The 18,571-nt window shown below is 48.3% G+C and overlaps 2 protein-coding genes across 8 annotated transcripts in view; one reads left to right on the top strand and one right to left on the bottom strand.

Moving 5' to 3' along the window:
* PRPF40B (pre-mRNA processing factor 40 homolog B) overlaps window positions 1–3,303 on the top strand; it is a 31,270-nt gene extending 27,967 nt beyond the window's left edge. Inside the window, 2 exon segments of the mRNA XM_033138241.1 lie at window positions 1,631–1,759; window positions 1,941–3,303. Coding sequence (XP_032994132.1) covers window positions 1,631–1,759; window positions 1,941–2,033 — 222 coding nt within the window. The 3' untranslated portion in view covers window positions 2,034–3,303.
* A 7,270-nt stretch (window positions 3,304–10,573) lies between these two features.
* FMNL3 (formin like 3) overlaps window positions 10,574–18,571 on the bottom strand; it is a 104,672-nt gene continuing 96,674 nt past the window's right edge. For 3 of the 7 annotated variants that reach the window (XM_033138185.1, XM_033138206.1, XM_033138166.1), the window contains 4 exons: window positions 16,693–16,782; window positions 15,625–15,748; window positions 13,464–13,578; window positions 10,574–10,814 (listed from right to left, as the gene is read on the bottom strand). In XM_033138185.1, the coding sequence (XP_032994076.1) occupies window positions 13,487–13,578; window positions 15,625–15,748; window positions 16,693–16,782 (306 nt within the window). In that variant the 3' untranslated portion in view covers window positions 10,574–10,814; window positions 13,464–13,486. Of the gene's footprint in view, window positions 10,815–11,290; window positions 11,342–13,463; window positions 13,579–15,624; window positions 15,749–16,692; window positions 16,783–18,571 lie in introns of all 7 variants that reach the window. The other 4 variants (XR_004425842.1, XR_004425843.1, XM_033138194.1 and 1 more) reach the window with 4 other exon arrangements.

Below are 18,571 nucleotides of genomic sequence, written 5' to 3'. Positions count from 1 at the left end.
CAAGCGATGCGCTGGCACATATCATGTGTGCGTGAGAATGAGACCTGTGTGACTGCAGAGTTGAAAGGTGAGGTGTGAGGGAGGGAACGTGCCCATAGAGATCCATATGTCAGCTGTCATTTGATGCTGCAGTCTTGCAGGCTTCACACACACAGACATACCTGTACATCATTTGATTTCTCTGCATCTGATTCCTGCACGCAGAAAGCTTGCCAGCTGAGTGTGTGAACTGTGATTCCACTAAAAGCACTTTGATTTCAGGTGAGCTGAGCCGATGTAAACGCTCTGTGCTTGAAAGTGCCTCGAGTGCTTCAGAGACTGCTAGGAAATCCAGTGGGTTGGGTTTGTTTCCTTTTTTGGAGGATCAGGACGGCTGATCTACACCTATGTTTTTCTTTTTCTGTGGTTATAGCATGTGTCCTTGGACCATCAGTCAGAGCTATTTAGGTACCATTAGCCAAGTATTCATTTATTAACACTTTCCCATGTCTATTGCCTGCTTTTGGCACACTGTAAATGACATTATGTGCTTTAATCCACAGGCGGTAAAGTGTGAGGGTTTTGCTTTGGAGCATGGGGGAAAAGGGATTAGAATCAGAAAACTTTCCATGGCCTTATGATTCTGTGGTCAGAAGTGTTTGTGCGTTTGCTCTATGGTGACGCAAGCACATTAACCAGTATCTGGTGCAAAAGGCGGCATCCTGAGCATCTCAGCTTTCTCTTTTTGAAATAAAGATTCTAGGCCTTATGATTGCAAAGATGTACTTGAAGGCACAAGGGCAATGCCTTATGAAATCTCAAAACCAGAGGAGTTTCTGAATAAAGGTTTCAATATCTGTATCCTTTCCCCACATTTAGAGGCCAAGTGGTGACGACAGCAACAGTGCCTTTTCTGCAGTGGCCCCTTCTGCTCTGTATTGCTCTCTTTCAGAGGCGGCTCAGCCGACACTCAGCTTGGATTAGCTTCAGGCACAAAATTAAAGTGCTTTTATTTGCCCAGGTTTTTACCACCACTGGTTCTTATTGCTTCTTGCTGCTCTTTTCGTTTGACCGTGTTGTCTTTTTTATTTGTTCATATTTTGCATTGATATTGCCAGCCACCTTGGAAACTTTGTAAGCGAAGATACAGGTTTTATAAATCAGGGGTGGGCAAACCTGTGCAGCCCTCCGGATGCCACGAGACTCCCCAGCTCCCATCACCCCTGACTGTTGTTCCGTACTGGATGCTGCTGATGTGAATTGGGGCCCCAGGAACTCCAGGAGGGCCTCAGGTTAGCCGTCCTGCTGGATTCTGACCAGAGCAGCAGCAACAACTACATTGCTAGGGGATCCAGAAAGAAGCAGGGTCACTTGTGTCCAGAACACAACTTGCCAGCTAGTTTCCCCCGAAAGAAGCCGCTCTCGGGGTTCTTTTTCCTCAGTTAAAGCTCGTTGATTGTCTCAGCACGGACTCCTCACAACCTTGCCCGTAGTCTTTTTCTGCGTTGCCTTAGCCCACTCCGGTTTTGCCACCTTCCTCGCTATGCTGGGCTGGTCACCGCTGAGCTGGCTGGGCCGCTCTCAGCCCCCCGCCGGCTGCCCCGGCCCAGGCCCCTTTTGCCCTCGAGTTTGCAAGCTGCTTCTTTTACAGAACAGCCCTGAAAGCGAAGCTGAGCACAAGAAGGACCCGACCCGACCCGACGAGTGGGAGCGAGAGAAGGCCCCTCCGCGACCTGAGGGAAGAAGCCACTCCCCTCCCCGGGGCACCAGGAGGGAGCGGGTGAGACTTGGCAGGAAATCAAACGGCACCAGGGATGGTGGGTGGGAAGAGGCAAGAAGGATTTGGAAGTGGGGGGGAGGAGGAGGCGGCAGGTTGAGGTGGCGGGCGGGCCTTATGCGGAAGACTTCAGGGGGAGGGCAAGGGTGCCGGGGTTTCTCACTCGCGCTCCTTTCCCTGGCAGAGCGGCTGGGACACCTCAGAGAGCGAAGAGCTCAGTGAAGGGGAGCTGGAACGTCGGCGCCGGACTCTGCTGCAGCAACTGGGTGACCAGTAACCACCGCAGCCTCTTTTGAGGCTCCCCTTCCACACACGCCAGACCCAATTGGTCCTTGTTCCTGCGTAGGCTGTGCCTTCCTTTGGCTGCGACAGCGCCCAAGCCAAGAGTGTGCACTGCTCTGGCCCGGAACCTGCACAATTGGGCTGCAGTGCCCCCTCCTCCACCACCCCTGCTTGCTTCCGAGTCGGGAGCGGGCCCTGCCCACTGGCAGGGATGGCCTCCATTGATTCCCCCCGTCTGCATGGAGCCACCAGGACAGGGAGGAAGGATTTGGATGTACCATCTGGACCTAAAATTCAGAACCAGCTCTGGAATCCAGCCTGAAGCGGATTAGGGGGAATAGGGTTAGCGGCTCCTCCCTGCATCAGTTGGCAACATAGCACAGGAGCAAATGGCATCTCTTCTCGACGTTTCACCAGGGGTGTACCTGCTTGGAGCCTCCTTGGCCTAGAACCAGAATGGCAGGGTCCAGTTTGTTTATCACAGCAGTAGCCCTGCCTGGGGAATGTGGTCCAGGAATGGGAACAGGCTGTATGTTCCTGGTTGTTTTTTGTTCCTTTTTTTTTTTTTTGAAGTTTTGTCTCAGTGACTGGATCTTTCTGGTTGCAGTACCCCTTGTGTGTTGAGGATTCAGTGGGATTTTTCAAACAATATTTATAATAAACTTGGACTAGAATTATCCTTCTCTGGTGGGCCTCCTGTGGAAGATTGGTTTAAATTTGAGAAATCTGAAGCTTGGGTTATCTTTCTTTCTTTGACCGCTTGGAAAAATATTGGGGTGGGTGTTGTTTTGTTGCATACCACAGATCTGTGGCTGCGTCTGCTCACCAGCATGGTGGGGAAGGGGATTTTCGGAGGAGGGCAACCTACGTGTGCTTTACACTGGCTTGCACATTGTGCGCAGATGTGCAAAGGAGGGAGCAGAGTCAAGTCACAAAGGGAGAGCTGTGCAGAATCATGGAAGTGCATATAATAAACAAAGCACAAGTATATTGTGTGTATGCAACAATAAATATGCACAGAGACATTCCTCAGTAAGAATAAGCAAATTGTGCAATGCTGATCAGTTTATTTGCACAACTGATTTTTTTTTAATTGACGGATGTCACGCTTTTAATATATCTAATTCAGCACACTAGTGTTTGTTTTATCGTGTGCATTTGTTGTGCGTCCCCCCACAGCTCCCATCCTGCCAATTCCTTATCCTTTTGCAAATGTGAAATGCAATTCCAAAATCTGGCAGCTGGGTAGTACCTTTAGTGGGAACCCCTGAAATGTCACAAAGGTGTGGCAAGCTTTCAACTTCTCCATAACTCTTCCACTGGGCAAGATCTTGCACAGAGCACCAGGTGGGGAGGGGGAGTACATAAAAGAGGCTGTTGTAACTCGCAGTCCTAAAGTCAACTTGTAGACTCGGTTCTAAGCTGGGAGATCTCAGGATGATTAAGTCTCTTTCCCAGGTGTTACAGCTATCAGGCTACACCGTTAGGATTTTGAGATGAAGAAGCTGGGTCACCCACACCTGTCCTAAACCTTAAAAACAAAGCACACAAGTTCCTGGGGTAGGTAGAGAGCAGAAGTAAAGAGAAACCCAGGAGTTTTTAAATTCAGCAAAGCCTGGGGTTAATTTGGGCTGTGTGCATGTTTAGAAAGCTCTGGCTCTTCTAGAACACAGCGTTCAATACAAAGAGAAGAGATCCACCTGTTGTTTTGCCCAGCTTTTGGCCTCTGGCAACGCACACCACTGGGAGTCCCGAATAGGAAAGTGAGCCTTGGGCTAGGAAAAGGTTCTGCACCCCATCTCTTGTCCAATAGGCACCGATTGCCCCAGGAGCTAAAAGCAAAGTGCGGCCAAGAGGAGGTGAGGAAACTGCACAAGTCTTAAAGCAAACATGGTGGCGGTGGGGTGGGAATAAATCAGATCCTCAGAGACAAAGCTCAGGTGGATAGCCTTTTCGTTTGTTTGTTTTATTTTCTCCACATTCTCCCATTAGTAGAAATTCTGTACAGTTCAAAGGGGGGTGGGGCGGGAGAGGAGGAGGAGGAGGAGGAGGCACTGGCTTACAATACAGTCAATAATATTTCACATGTACAAAAAGTTACATCTAGCTACACAAAAGGACTACGATGGAGTGGATACGCTGTAAACTGTCCAGAAGCAGCACCAGGAAGATCGCTGCCAGCTTGGATTTAGCCTTGCTTGCCCTGTTAGCTGTGGCAAAGGCCTTTGAAGGGGTGGTTGGTCCCTTTGGCTTATTGGGTGGGTGGGGAAATAGTGTCTGCTCCAGAAGCAACTGTGTCTGTAGCATAGCTGTCAACTTCCCACTTTTCTTGCGAGGAATCCTATTTGGAATAAGGGAATTTCCCTTTAAAAAAGGGGAAAGTTGACAGCTATGGTCTAGCCCAGCTTCCCCACTTCCAATTAGTGTTAAAATAGTGTTCACTGTGCGTACTTGTAAGCGGTTTCACACCCACCTTTATTTTTATTTTTTAAAGACTTAGAGCAGTAGAGTAGGGGTTTCCAGCATGGTGCCCGTGGGTGCAAGTGTGCCCACAGAGGCCCTCCCTTTTGCCCATGTGGTCCCCTCCAAGTTCAGCTTGAATGAAGCATTGGGGTATGTATGTGTGTAAGAGAGAGGCCTGCGGCACTTTCTCTGGTTTGCAAATGTGCCCATGGGCTCCCAAAGGTGGGAGGCTGCTGACAGAGAGAGCTCTGTTTCTTTGCTAGAAAAGGCAAATGTGTCGTGTGAGTTGGCTATGTGTCCTGTGAGCTTTGGGTATACAGTGCAGGAAACCTAAATGCAACAACCTTGTGCCAGAAAAAAAACATATACGTTCACAAGAGTCAGATTTCCTCAAATCTGCTGCAAAAGAATCATTGCACAAATATGTGAGCGTGGTGGTGGTGTATTAAGGGAACGGATTCAAATATCTGTGTCCATCACCGAGTCAAAGCAAGACCCACATTCTGTTTCCAAAATAAGCCAGCCAGATGCTTCCAGGAAGCTCCAAAGAAGAGCCCAGTGTTTGCTCTGCTGTTTCTCCCCATCTTCTAGGAGTCAAAGGGGTACTGAGACCAATCTAGTGTAGTGGCTTAGAGAATTGGGAGTAGGTCTGGGGAGACCTCCGTTCAAGTCTCCACTCACTGAGTGGCCTTCGGCTGCAAGGAATCGCTATGTACTGTCACGGCCAATATATGTTGCTTCCTCAAGGTGATGTGTGACAGCCAAATGGGTGAACTAGCATAACCCATCAAACTACTCCATTTGGGATTACATGTTCTGGATTATCTGGTGACAACTCCTTTGCACAGTGTAATCCTGTGCATGACCACTTAGAAGTAGGCCCCAGTGAATTCAATGGAACTTACTCTCAGGCAAGCGAATATAGCCTTGCAGCCTCAAACATGCAATTCCTTGTTGCAGCAATCAGCAGATTGCGTGTGTGAACAAGATCCAACTCCCTCCTCCTGTAAGCAAGTTGGGCTCATGATTTAAAGTGGTCACCTAAGAGTAGAGGAACCCAGAACCAAGTAATTACTTAGGCTAGGGTCCATACTGCTTCATACTGTTGTGGCAATGGGCTGTGTAAATGGATCACTCTGGTCTAGCATCAAGGTTTAAGAGCTCTGTATAATCAAGCACCTGGGCCTCTTCCAGACGGTCACCATTTTGCAGGTGGAATTCAATAATATGCCAGCAAATTTAGATCATGCAATTAAAGTGGATTTTGCACTCATGCACAACAAAGGCACTTCCATTGTTAAAAATTGACTTTTGGTGGCAAGGAAAGTGATGGGGAAACAATGGAAGGTAAGGGTTAACAACTGCTTAATGCAATGTCATAAAACCACACAAATCAGAATAAATGCTCAATAAGCAGTTGGCATCATATATCTCTATCTATCTATCTATCTATCTATCTATCTATCTATCTATCTCCCTCCTCTATCTCCTCCTCACAAACTTTTTGAAATCAGGATCAACGTCCAATAAATAGATTTGCCTGGAAGAGCCTCTGATTGTGCAGGTGTCCCGGTTGTATGAAGGAGTAGGAGCTCATGTGTTGGGTTTTCACTATGCACAACTGCATGCAACGCAGTTGTTGAAGGAAGATGTGACATCAAGAGTGGGATTAAAATTGCAGCTCCATATACACACTACATGTGAAAAACTGTAAGGGATTCTGGGGCATGCTTTTAGTGTGGGCAGGAACGCTCATGCTTTATCCTACAAAAGCAAATTTTGGGGGGGTCTCCAAGTGACTGAGTGCATCACTCACGTCCCAATCCTTCCTAATACACTTCCTAATTGAACCAGTCAGAATTTCTCTCTTGCACACATACGTACATAACATACATCCCCAGCCCCTCTGTTAGTGTTTCCCATGCTCCTTGTTTCCCACGCTTCACTTACTGCTTCTGAATACATTCTGCCCTGTATCTGCCCAACCCACCCACAAAGCTGTTTCTCTTCCACTGCGTTCCAGTTGCAGATAGGACTTCCAGGTCTTTATCTGCAACTGGGCCATCAGACCCAAGAGTGCAAGCCTCGTTTCCTTACCAGATTCCTTTGACCACCCTCCTGATATATGAGCTTGCCGAAAAATAACACTGGTGCCACAGTTCCATCCTCGTAACCACCAACATGAATTCAAATTTCCACTTAACCTATTAAGTAGGCATTGAAATTGTGGGGGATTTTACTGTTCTTGTTTCCACACGTATGCATATTACACAGTGGTTAAAGGCAGCCTAGCAAATGAAGTCTGCGAAAGTTACTAGTCTACAAGAACGGCTAGTGCATTGAGTCACTAAGATCTCTGTTGGTGTTTCCTGGCCTCAGCTACCTCCCCCAACTGCCCCCAGCTTCCCCGTCGCTTGGAGTAACCAACCGAGTAGCTGACTGCAAACCTATTTAAAGGGCCAGTAAGGAGTCTCCACTCTTGCTTAGGTGAAATGCACTCACAGAGGACTTCCAAGGAGCACCCGGCTGGTCACCATTGGAAACAGAATGTTGGACATTGGGCTGACCCACAGCAGATTTACCTGTGCCTTTAGTGGCTCAATCACACACTTGCCCCTCCTTTGAATGGGATGATGTGGCTGATTTCAGTGGACATACTTCCCAGCCTAGTGGCCTTCCTCTCTGAACCTAGCTGTTGAGGAAGATGCAGGTAACCTGTACAAATTTGAGGCAGCTGTATTTTTGACGCAAGTGAAGGTGGTAGTTGATATGCAAAGTATGTTGAGGCGGAAATGGCTGCTGGATTTTGCAGTGTGGGTGGGGATTGGCTTCTTTGGAATAACTGGGTTCCCAAACCTGGCCACTGGTTTCTCCACCTCACCCACAGATGGCTTGGAGACGGCTTTGAATATTAAAAAAAAACATTCAAAAAATAGTTTACATAAAGTTTAACGTTCATATTCACAGGACAGAAACAAAAGGCAAAATATATCCAGCATACAATGACCAAAAAGAAAAAAAGAAATGAGTCAGTCTAGGACCTGGCAGTTCTTTTGGCAGAATAATTTTCCGTTCCACAGAGCTCCAAAATTTACAACCCATTCCGCTCTGCTGCACCCCAGCAAAGTGATGGGGCCTTGTTCTAAGGCTTCCTTGCCTAGGAGTAAGCACCATTGACTTCAATGGGCTTTACATCTGAGTTACCATGCACAGGATGAACATATAAAGCTGCCTTACACTGCATCAGTCCATCTAGCCTAGTAATATTTGCTCTGACTGGCAGTGGCTTTCTAAGGTCTCAGGCAGAGAGGGAGAGGCCTGAACCTGGAACCTTATGAAGTGCAAGCTTTAGGCTCCTAGGGGTCTCATCTAAAATACAGGCCTTGGGTTGCCTTTGGGCAGGATTCAAATCCACAGGCGCAAACCTAGCAGGGGTGTTAGGCCTAAACCACAGAGCCAATTTCCCCCGGGACACAATAGCTCAGCCATAAGCACTGGGTTCCCTGCAAGTACAAGAGTCACCCTGAGAGTCTTTGGCACGGTTTATATACAGACAGTTAATGCAGGGAGATGCTTCTGCCGTGACTAACGCTCCAGAACGCCAAGCACCGCTGCTTTTCGCAGGTGTGCCCAAGCAGAAGGATTTGCTGAGTCCTTCCTGATCAAGTGGTTGATTCCTTCCATTGTCTAGGTAATTGGATGCCACAGGGCCTTGGCACGGGTTCTGAAATCCCAATTATCTCTCCACAGACTTAAGGGACCAAAGTCACATAGGAGCATTCTGCTGTGCAAAATGCTCTTGTGAGTAGTTGACCATGCTTTGGAGCCTGGGGTCAAAAGATCAACAGGACTCACCTGGGTCGGCCTTGGAAAGAAATGTGGATGAATATTCAATACAGAAAAAAGGACAACTTCATATTCGTAAGCTCTGTTGGAGCTAGTCCTATCTAAAGATCTCTTTGGTGTATTAAGATCTACAGGTGAAACTCGAAAAATTAGAATATCGTGGAAAAGTCCATTTATGTAAGCAACTGTTTTCATTAGCTACTGGAGTATGAGATAGACTCATGCGAGATATGTCAAGCCTTTGTTTGTTATAATTGTGATGATTATGGCGTGCAGCTGATGAAAACCCCAAAGTTGAAATTGTTAATTTGGGGTTCTCATCAGCTGTACGCCATAATCATCACAATTATAACAAACAAAGGCTTGACGTATCTCGCTTTGCGTGTCATGAGTCTATCTCATATATTAGTTTCACCTTTTAAGTTGAATTACTGAAAGAAATGAACCTTTCCACAATATTCTAATTTTTCGAGTTTCACCTGTATATAAACCTCTTTCACATAAAGCTAATTGCTTCCTGGTTCCAGAAAGTGGCTAAACCCCCAAGGGAGTAAAGTTGATTCCCTGAATTAAAAACAATTGAAGAAGCAATCCTGCTTTCATTGTCGAATGGCTTTATCCTAATGCTATCTGCAGCTCTAATAACGTCTGGACTAACATCTTTGGTCAGGGGGGAAGCATTAAAGCAGGTTAAGAGGAGATAAAGTGGCTCCTCTTTTTCCGATTGTCTTAAGAAACATCATGGCCTGGAAACTGAGGCCGAGGTTCAAATAGGAAGGCAGCAATTGGCTATCATAGTGCAAGGGCCAAAAGTGGTCTACCATTTAGTATGATGAGTCAGGTACCAGAGGCAGCTGATTCCTGGCACCCTCATGAGGTAACATCGACTGGAAAGTTATTTGCTGAAAGTCTCACTGATAATAATGAGCTCATTCCATTTATTTCAATGAAATGTTCGCTGATGGGTTCTGCTCCACGTTACTTAGTGGGAAGTAGAGAGGGGCGCCATTTTGACAGTCAGGAATTAATGGCTACAAAATGGCTCCCTCCTGCATGCTAATGTCTCACTTGTTGTCTTTGTTACCTGATAGGCAGCATTTAACTTCTTGAGGGTGATTCCCAGGCGACAATTTAGTGTTTTTACTGCAGGTATGCAAATGTATTGGGGGCTGGCCTTAGGGATGGAGGAGAGTTTCGTTCTGTCCCCCTTTTAAAGTGAATCAGCAAAGTTCAGAACATAATTGTCCTCTGGATTTTGCAATAAAATTTCTCAAGTCAAACAATCTACCAGAATGCGTCAAAAAGGCGTATTTTAGGATGACATGCATTTAGAAATGCATACACTGAGATAAAATACCTATTTAAGAACGGATTTTGGTACATTAAAAAAATACCGCACATTAATGCAGGAACAGACTTATGAACGAACACATGCAAAATTGACACAGTTGGGAAATAAGACAGATCCACCCGTCCCTAGCTGGTTCTGAAAGATGCAACATTCATACATAACCATTGGTGCTTGTTCTGAGGGGTTCAAGGGGACAGAGCAGGCGAGCTACATTTGACCTGGTGAGAATTAAGGCACTTGGTCCAGTAAATGAGAAGAGAGCTGTATCTAAAACACCATACATGAACTGGAAGCATAATTTGGTCCTCCGGAAAATAATGAGAATAAGAAAACAAAAAAAAATTAAAACTGGGCCGCGTCAAAAGTTTGCCAGTAACCTACCTAAGATCTTTCTTCCGAGAATCAATGGTTGGTTCATCACCGTCGTTTCTCTGCTGTGCGAATGCCAGGGTCACTTTGTGCAGTTGAGACATGAGACTTTTGGTTTGAAGGTTTCCCCTTTAGAAGAAGGATTCCAGTGGTTTTTCGAAAGGCCACCGACGCCTAGCTTTTAAACTCTTCAATGCCAGCTCAATAGACTGCTGCTCCAAGAAGACCACAGTATTGCTGAAGACTGCTCCAGAAAAAAACGTTGCTGGTGCACAAAACTAGCACCATACACAAAGGTCTACTAATGGAAATACTCCCCTCCCCCCAAAGAAAACACCCCACATTCCCGCATTGCATTGTGACTCCAGCCATGATGATGTCCTCTGTCTCAGTCCAGTCAAAGTGCAATTTTGGTCCGGATGCTCAAAAGGCTGAGGCTTGAGAGGGGGGAAAGTCAGACACCAGCTGGCCAAAGGCACTTCTAAACAACCGAAACCGTCTTGTCCTTCAGAGCTGGCTCAGCGAGGGAAAGGTCATATATGTACAGATTAAAAAATACACCTTAAATAATAAAGAGAATAACAATAATACTGTCGCAGTAAGGCACTTCCTAAATGTCCCTTTGGTTCTTCAGCTTAAAATGTTTGAAAGGATGGAAGTTTTTTTTTTCTTTGGCAAAAGAAGAACTAGGCCTGGGCTGTTGGGACTGCAGCATTAGCCCATTGGAAAGGCAGGGTATGCAGAGCTCTGTGGGAGAAAGGAACAGCCAGTCAGGACGGGAGTGAAGAATTCCTGGAGAAACAATGCACAAGCGGTTGCTGTGGGGGGGCATTAGAGACTGAGGCAGTTCGTGTACCATTTGGAGTGGGGTGAAAGGCAGGCAGCAGAGCAAGAGTTCTTGCCCCTCGGAGGAATATAACCACCCACCCAGGCCACCCCTCTCCACATTCCCCCTTTTCAGGCAAGAGCATACGAGACGCTTCTTTGCCAGAGTATCAAACGATGGGTTCCGTGGCAGGCTAGAAAAATAAAGGGGCTACCCCCTCTCCCCGCCAGTGGGGCCTATGGAGCAAGACTAAAGGCAGCTGAGGATGATGGGCAACTGTGACGGCCAGTTCTCTGTCCCAGGGGCAAACTTTTCGTTTTGGTGTCTCCTACTTAGGCAGAAGCAGCGAAGCAGAGGATCAAAGGCTCTGGGCATCCAGAGAGCTGTTGTTTCTTACCCTCTGCCGCGGATGAATTGAGAGGGGACTAGAGGCAGATGGTTCTTGCTGCTACGGAGGGGATAAAAACAAAAATTAGGCCAAATTGGGAAGTGGTGGGCGGGAGGGAAAGCTCTTCTCCCCTAGGGGCTGGATTCTGCCCTCGCCAAGCCTTGTAAAGGAGGCACGAGGTCTGGAAAAGCACCAGCTCATCCAATTGCCAGGGATGGCATGGTGGGGTTGGGGATGGAGCTGCTAAATCTTTAAACCAAATTTTACTTTTATGAGTAACATGGTGGCGACAATGACTACTAATGGTGCTAAATACATGTAAGCATCTAGGAACACAAAAATATAGGAAGTTGCCTTATACTATTGGCCCAGCAGCCCAGTAAGAACACATGACGAGGCTTGCTGGATCAGGCCAATGGCCCATCTAGTCCCGCCTGCTGTTCTCACAGTGGCCAACAAGATGCTTCTTGAGAGGCGCACAAAGCAGGATCTGAGCGCGACTGCTGCTCTCTTCCCACCTGTAGTTCCGACCCAGCCACTGGTTTTGTCCACTAGCTTGGCAGTGGCTTTCTAAGGGCTGAGAACCTTTCTTTGCCACTAGCTAGCTGATCTTCTGGGAGACTTCACTTAATTCCCATTTCATTCAGCAAGATTTGGGCATGCCTCTGTATTGCACCCAGTTTGCATATTCAGCTCTTATATGGAAACAGAAAGAAGTCCGGGGATGGAAATCTGCATGGATTTTGCCTCTTTGATTAAAAAAAACAAGCTTGGCTGAAATATAGCCTGTTTTGGGTGAAGTGGGAGGAGAAATTAAAATTATCATGCAGATCATATTTTGAACAAATGAAACTGTTAATTATTCTATTTGCAGCTCCCCTTCCTCCAAAATATACATTTTGGCTGTAATTATACAGCTACTTTTCCAGGAGAAACCCTCAACGGGACTTGCTTTTCAGTAAACATACATAGGCTTGCAATCTTGATCTCACTCCATGGTTTTTTAAACAAGTCTCTTTCAGATGTATTGGGTGGGTGCAGGAGGCATATTTGAACACGTCCTTGCAAAAAGAACCATATAGATCTATATATTAAGGCACGCTGAAGTGCTACAGTCCCTAAAGGAAGACATGCCATGAGAGCATGCTGCTTGTGTAAACTGGCCTTAGGTTGTAATGAACCATACTATGTTGACTCCACAGTTAGACAGTGCTGTTTTTACCCCCAACAAGAATTCAGGCAACAACCCCCACCCACCCACCCACCCACCCACCCCCACTCTTCAATCAAGAGAGGATTTAGTAAATCTACTCTACTGCATTAGTGTGATAAGGTGATCTGATAAACAGACTGGAGAATGACACATGCAAATCAAGACATGCACCATAACAACCTCATCATGCCAACCATGCAAGGTATATAGACGATAGAATTGTAGATACAAGATGATGCCTCTGGGTCCATGCAGGGATTCTCAACAGTGAAAAGGAAGCTGCAGTGAAGGGGCTTTTTTTTTTTGGAGGGGGGGTCACTTATCTTTTAAAATACTTGATTTCTGGTCCTTTAAATCAACCAGCAAGTTTCTATCCTTCATGTTAAGCAGAGAGAACCTTGGAAATGTATAAGGATGGAAGGCAGTGTGCAACTCTGTCCAAAGGAGAATTCTTGCAGGTGCAGCTTGTTGTGTGGAAGTGAGGGGAGGCTGTTCCTGCGGAATTTTTTTTCTCTCTCTCTTTACACAAATAATTGAAATGTACCGGAGCCTCGTCTTGTGCATCAGGTCAGCTTGGAGAGAGCAGCCTGGAAAGAGCAGCTCACACAGCCATCAACTGCTACTACTGCAGCACCACTGAGTCCACAAAGCGACTCTCTCTATAAGCCTCCATAACAAAATTTCCGTGACCTGGCTTCGGACTACAATTCCCATCAGCTCCGGCCCCATGTTGGCTGGAGCTGATGGGAGTTGTTGTCAAAAAAAAAAAAAAAAAAACCTGGAAGGCACCAGGTTGGAAGTTAGGCTGCTGTATAGTGATGGCGATTCTCTGCCAAGTGGGGCCTCTGAGAAGAGGTTTGGGAGCCCCGAGCTCATGGGAGGAGACAGCAAGGCATGCAGGAGGGGAAGCCTGGTTCTCTGTGGAGGGAGGAGCTGCATGCAGAAGAGGAAGAGACGATCCGCGGGTACCTTTGACGAGGGAGAGGGCGGAGCTAACAGTTAGGCTCGTCATGGTGGGATGGCTCGCAGAAAAAGCGAGACCCCCGCTTCGCTGTGCGGGCAGTGAAGGGGACGCTCTTCAGCACTGCGGGGTGGGAGGGGGACGGACAAAGACATACAAGATACGTCAGACAGCTAGAAACACGGCGGGCGGCTTATTTCACAGAACGTGGATGCAGCTATACTCGGGACGTCTTAAGCGGGGGGCATATACAGCTAGTCCATCAAGTAGGGGACTATATCTCTGTGAAAGGAGCCCAGGGCCAGAATTATGTTGCACACATTTGAAATAAAGCCTCCGGAAGGGGAATTGCAGCATCCTGCCAGTTTGCATTTAGACACGGCTGTCGCTGCTTTGTTTTACAAGAGCAGTAGTGCTAGTGTTATTAATAACGCCTCTCGGGAGGCTACATTAAGAGATGGCCTACGGGCAGTCCAGCCTGCAAAGCCACAAACTGACCATATGTCAAGGAGGGCATGGCTCTTGTACCTTTAAATGGGGGGAATGGAGGGTCCGTTAGCATACAGAGAGCCCCAGCGCCAATTGAGCAGCAGTACCTCTTCTAGCGGGGAAAGCCGCCACACCTCCAGTGGGGATGAGAGGGAAGGAACCAGCTTGGCGGGGAGAGGGCTTAGGGATGCCACTGAGAGCCCCAGCGCCTCTTCTAGCCAGGAGCCACAAACAGGGAGCCTGGCGGAGGGAGGGCTTGGGGATGTTGCCGAGACCCTGCGTTCACCTCGCCCGGCTGGCCAGGAGGGAGGCACGCCATTTCTGTCACCCCAGTTGCGCAGAGGGGTGAAACGCAAGGAGGGTAGGAGGAGACTTGGGGTGCCGAAGTTCTTATGCTGGGGGAGAAGCCGGAAGGGGCCACTCCCGGATTCTGCCAGCGACTGAGACAGACATGCATTTTGTAGCTCTGCACTGTAAATAGTTTGCACAATAAAACTGCAAAAGACTGTTTGGGCTCCTGCTCCGTTACTCGTGAGGCACCATCACGCAAACCTTACAACAGGCAAGGGACTTCCGGCTTTAGTAAGCACGGGTAGGGAAAGCTGCCCTTGCCAAAAATTCCCTCACCTGCACAGCTGCTCAGGGTACAAGAGCCATGGCCTACTCTGCAGCTGGTCACCCTACTCTAGCCTCCACCAACCTGGTGCCCTCTGGCTGATTTGGTCTGATCCAAAGCAGCTGGAGGGCACCAGGTGGGCAAAAGCTGCCCTGAGGAGTTTCCCCGCCTCACGCAATGACCCAGCCATGCCCATTTTCAATACAGTGCTTCCTATGAGGTATATGCTAGGCCCGGCTGGTTTGGGGGCCAAGTGCAGCACGATATGCTTCTGCCCAGGAGAACAGAGCGTCACCTGAGGCTGTAAACGTCAGCCATCTCTGCTGCTCATGACTGAGCACCTCAGGTCATTACTGCCATGGTGGTACGAAAGTGTTATAGCGCAGGTGGCGGGGAAGAGCCCCACAGAGCCAAGCGAATACCACAACAGGGGGACATCAGCACGGAAGCAGGCCTCACCTAAGCCTGAGGAAGGCTGTCCACAACTGGGGCCTGGTTTATGAGCCGTGATATATTTTGCCTTGCGGAGCAGGGCCACAGACATGCCAAACAGGCACAGAATGTGGTATTGAGTGCAGAAAGCGGTTTCCACACCCAAACACACACACACTTTCTTTTTTTCTTTATTTTAAAAGAAAATAGTTTCTAGTCTTTATGGGGGCAAAAGTAAGACGGTGCTGGGGTGTGTGTGTGTGTGTGCTTCGCAGATATTAGGCTGGACAGGCCCTTAAGAACCCACCGTATAGGCCCCATTTTGCTTTGTTGTTGGAGGGGATGGGCTGGAAAAGGAAGAGCATTTGGGAAAGAAATAAAACATTGCTCCTTCAGGAGACTTCTGTTCATGGTATAGGTAAATAAAAAGGAGGTGGGGCGCGAGGGGAGCATTATAGAGGCCCAGAGATACAGTGTAGGGTGAGGTCCTTCACTCTGAGGGCACAAGCAGTGCCTAAGGCGTCTTCTTTTCTTTGCCCACACAAAACCACAACCGTCACTGGTGGTGGTGGTGGGGAAATGAGCACAGCAAAGGAAGTGGAGGTTCCCCTGCCTCAGGGTGGGTTGCTTACCGGTGATAATATCCTCAATGGTCCCATCTTTGCCTTCATAAACAGGCCGGTGGTCCTTGGCCTGGCGCCGCCTCAGCTCAGCAATCAACTCTTGCTGCTGCCACTTGTTGCGCTGCAAAGGCAACTGCGGGCAGGTCAGGAATTAGAAGGAAAAACAGCCCCAAGCTCAGCCGCCACACCGCGTCCCGCTGTCCATGATCCTGACTGACAGGTGCAGCCACTTTGAAAATGTGTGTGTGTACGCCTCTCTCTCTTTTGGGGATTAAAAGGGGCCCCGAGACACAGCAAGGGCCACGTGTGGACTTTCTCGTGAGACGTTTCACTAGCAAGGAAAGGCTTCCGTCTGCCACTGGACCCAGCAGGCCGAGGCTCTGTGCTGTGAGCAGATCGGCACACAGGAGAGCAGGCCAGCTTAAAAAAAAGAAAATGTTCCTCGCGGTTTCTCTGCCAGTGTCACACTACGGGAAAGCGAGCACCAATTTCATGAGGAGCTGGCTTCCCTGTCACAAAGCCCCGAAGGAGAGTCCTTCTCGGTAATGCCGCGTGAACTGCAATGCTATTCATATTTATCTACGAAGCACCGAATCAGAACTTGGGAAGCTGCCTTTTGCCAAGTCAGGCCGTTGTTCCATCTCACTCAGTATTACTTACACGGACTGGCAGCAGCAGCCTTGTGGGGGCCGGTTTCTGGCCCTACCTGAAGACGCTGAGGATTGAAACTGGGCCCTTCTGCATGCAAAGCAGATGCCCTAGTGCTGAGCTACGGCCCATCCCCAGAACACTGTGCCAGGTGCCGTTTCCATTCTCTCTTGGGACATAACCTGAGAGGGGGTGGGGCTGCAACAATAAGAGCTTCTCTTCTAAAAATCTGCCTTTGGAGCAGCAAGAGATATGAAGGAATGAAAGGCATCACACGAAAGTTGACAAGAACCTAATAACAGTATGTCAGTCCCTGCCATGCTGCAATGGCAGGAGGGGCTTCCTTTGACCCGCCCTCCCTCCCTTTCCAAAACACATCCCCTTCTTGTCTCCTGGCTCCCTACAGTGTCCTGGACCAACACCCCCTACCTTCTCCAGCCTCTTGGCTTCTTGGGCCAGCGCCTGCTCTCTTTGGGCCTGTTCCTGCTTCTTACGCATCTCGTTGTCCTGCTCTGCATCCTGGAAGAGAAGATGGAAGCAGGGAGAAAAGTTAGAAGACAGTCCAACCAGTAGCCAGGCAGCACCTAGGTATACAGAGACAGAGCTCCACTGAGTCAGGCCGTTGGCCAACAGCCTGCTGGGAGAGATCTGGCCGGCACTTTGCGGGCAGAATCACTTGGATCTGTGCTGAGCTGGATGCCACCATTCAAGTCAATATCAATTCCACAAATAAATTAATGGGCCCATCTAGTCCAATATGGTATCTTCCATTTGGCAAGGCACAATTAAAGGTAAAGGGACCCCTGACAGTTAAGTCCAGTGGCGAACGACTCTGGGGTTGCGACGCTCATCTCGCTTTTCGGGCCGAAGGAGCCAGCGTTTGTCCACTCCGCAGATAGTTTTTCCAGTGTGGTGAGCCAGTGTGGTGTAGTGGTTAAGAGCGGCAGACTCGTAATCTGGGGAACCGAGTTCGTGTCTCCGCTCCTCCACATGCAGCTGCTGGGTGACCTTGGGCTAGTCACACTTCTCTGAAGTCTCTGAAGGAGAATGTTAGCCGCTTTGAGACTCCTTCGGGTAGTGATAAAGCGGGATATCAAATCCAAACTCTTCTTCTTCTTCTTCTTCCAGGTCATGTGGACAACATGGCTAAGCTTCTCGCGAACAAGAGCAGCGCACGGAAACTCCGTTTACCTTCCCACTGGAGCGGTACCTATTTACCTACTTGCACTTTAACATGCTTTCGAACTGTTAGGTGGGCAGGAGCTGGGACCAAGCAACAGGAGCTCATCCCGTTGCGGGGATTCAAACTGCCGACCTTTTGATCAGCAAGCCCAAGGCTCAGTGGTTTAGACCACAGTGCCAACCGTGTCCCATATAAGACACAATTACTGCCTTGCAAATTTTCTGCAGGCTAAGCTGCAGAAAATAAGTCATGCCATTTCACATGTGCTATGAAGCTCTAGTTTATTTACTTATATTTATTTGTATGGTTGTAAGTTGCTTTAACTCCTGACGAGTTCGAAAGCACGTCAAAGTGCAAGTAGATAAATAGGTACCGCTCCAGCGGGAAGGTAAACGCCGTTTCCGTGCGCTGCTCTGGTTCGCCAGAAGCGGCTTAGTCATGCTGGCCACATGACCCGGAAGTTTTACGTCGGCTCCCTTGGCCAATAAAGCCATGAGCGCCGCAACCCAAGAGTTGTCTACGACTGGACCTAATGGTCAGGGGTCCCTTTACCTTTAAGTTGCTTTAAACTGTTTTTAATATTGTGTTTTAATGCTATAGCCCACCCTGGGACCTTAGATAGATAAGATATTCTTATTACCTGCCCTTCATCCTATCTATTGTCTACACTGGCTGGCAGCAGCTCTCCAGACCAGGCTCTCAGGCAGAGATTTCTTTCCATCCATCTGCTACCTGATGCTTTTAAACAGGAGGTGCCTGGGACTGGCTTGCAAAGCAGGTGCTCAACCAGAGGTATATGGGCCTTCCCTCTAAAATGACTACCGTTCCTGGCCACATGGTGGGGCAGTAGACAACAGCGTTTAGTCAGGCCACAGGAAATCCAGTCTCAGCTGCACAGCCCGCTGTCTAGTGGGTTGCCTTGAGTAGGAACCACAGAGCTGGAAAGGGACTCAATGGACCATGCACCACCCACTGCCCTGAGACAGAACGTCCTATATATAAAGGACCCTTCCCCCTGAACATAGCTTGCTCAAACGTTCCCTTAAAAACCTCAAAAGAATAGGTCCCACGCTGGACCCAGAAGTTCCTGATAACCAACAGCTGTAGCTTTTTGTTCCATTCTCA

The sequence above is a fragment of the Lacerta agilis genome, chromosome 2, assembly GCF_009819535.1.
Source record: "Lacerta agilis isolate rLacAgi1 chromosome 2, rLacAgi1.pri, whole genome shotgun sequence".
In the NCBI taxonomy this organism is placed as follows: domain Eukaryota; kingdom Metazoa; phylum Chordata; class Lepidosauria; order Squamata; family Lacertidae; genus Lacerta; species Lacerta agilis.
The sequence above is the reverse complement of the archived record's forward strand: the minus strand, read 5'-3'. Positions and strand labels throughout refer to the sequence as shown.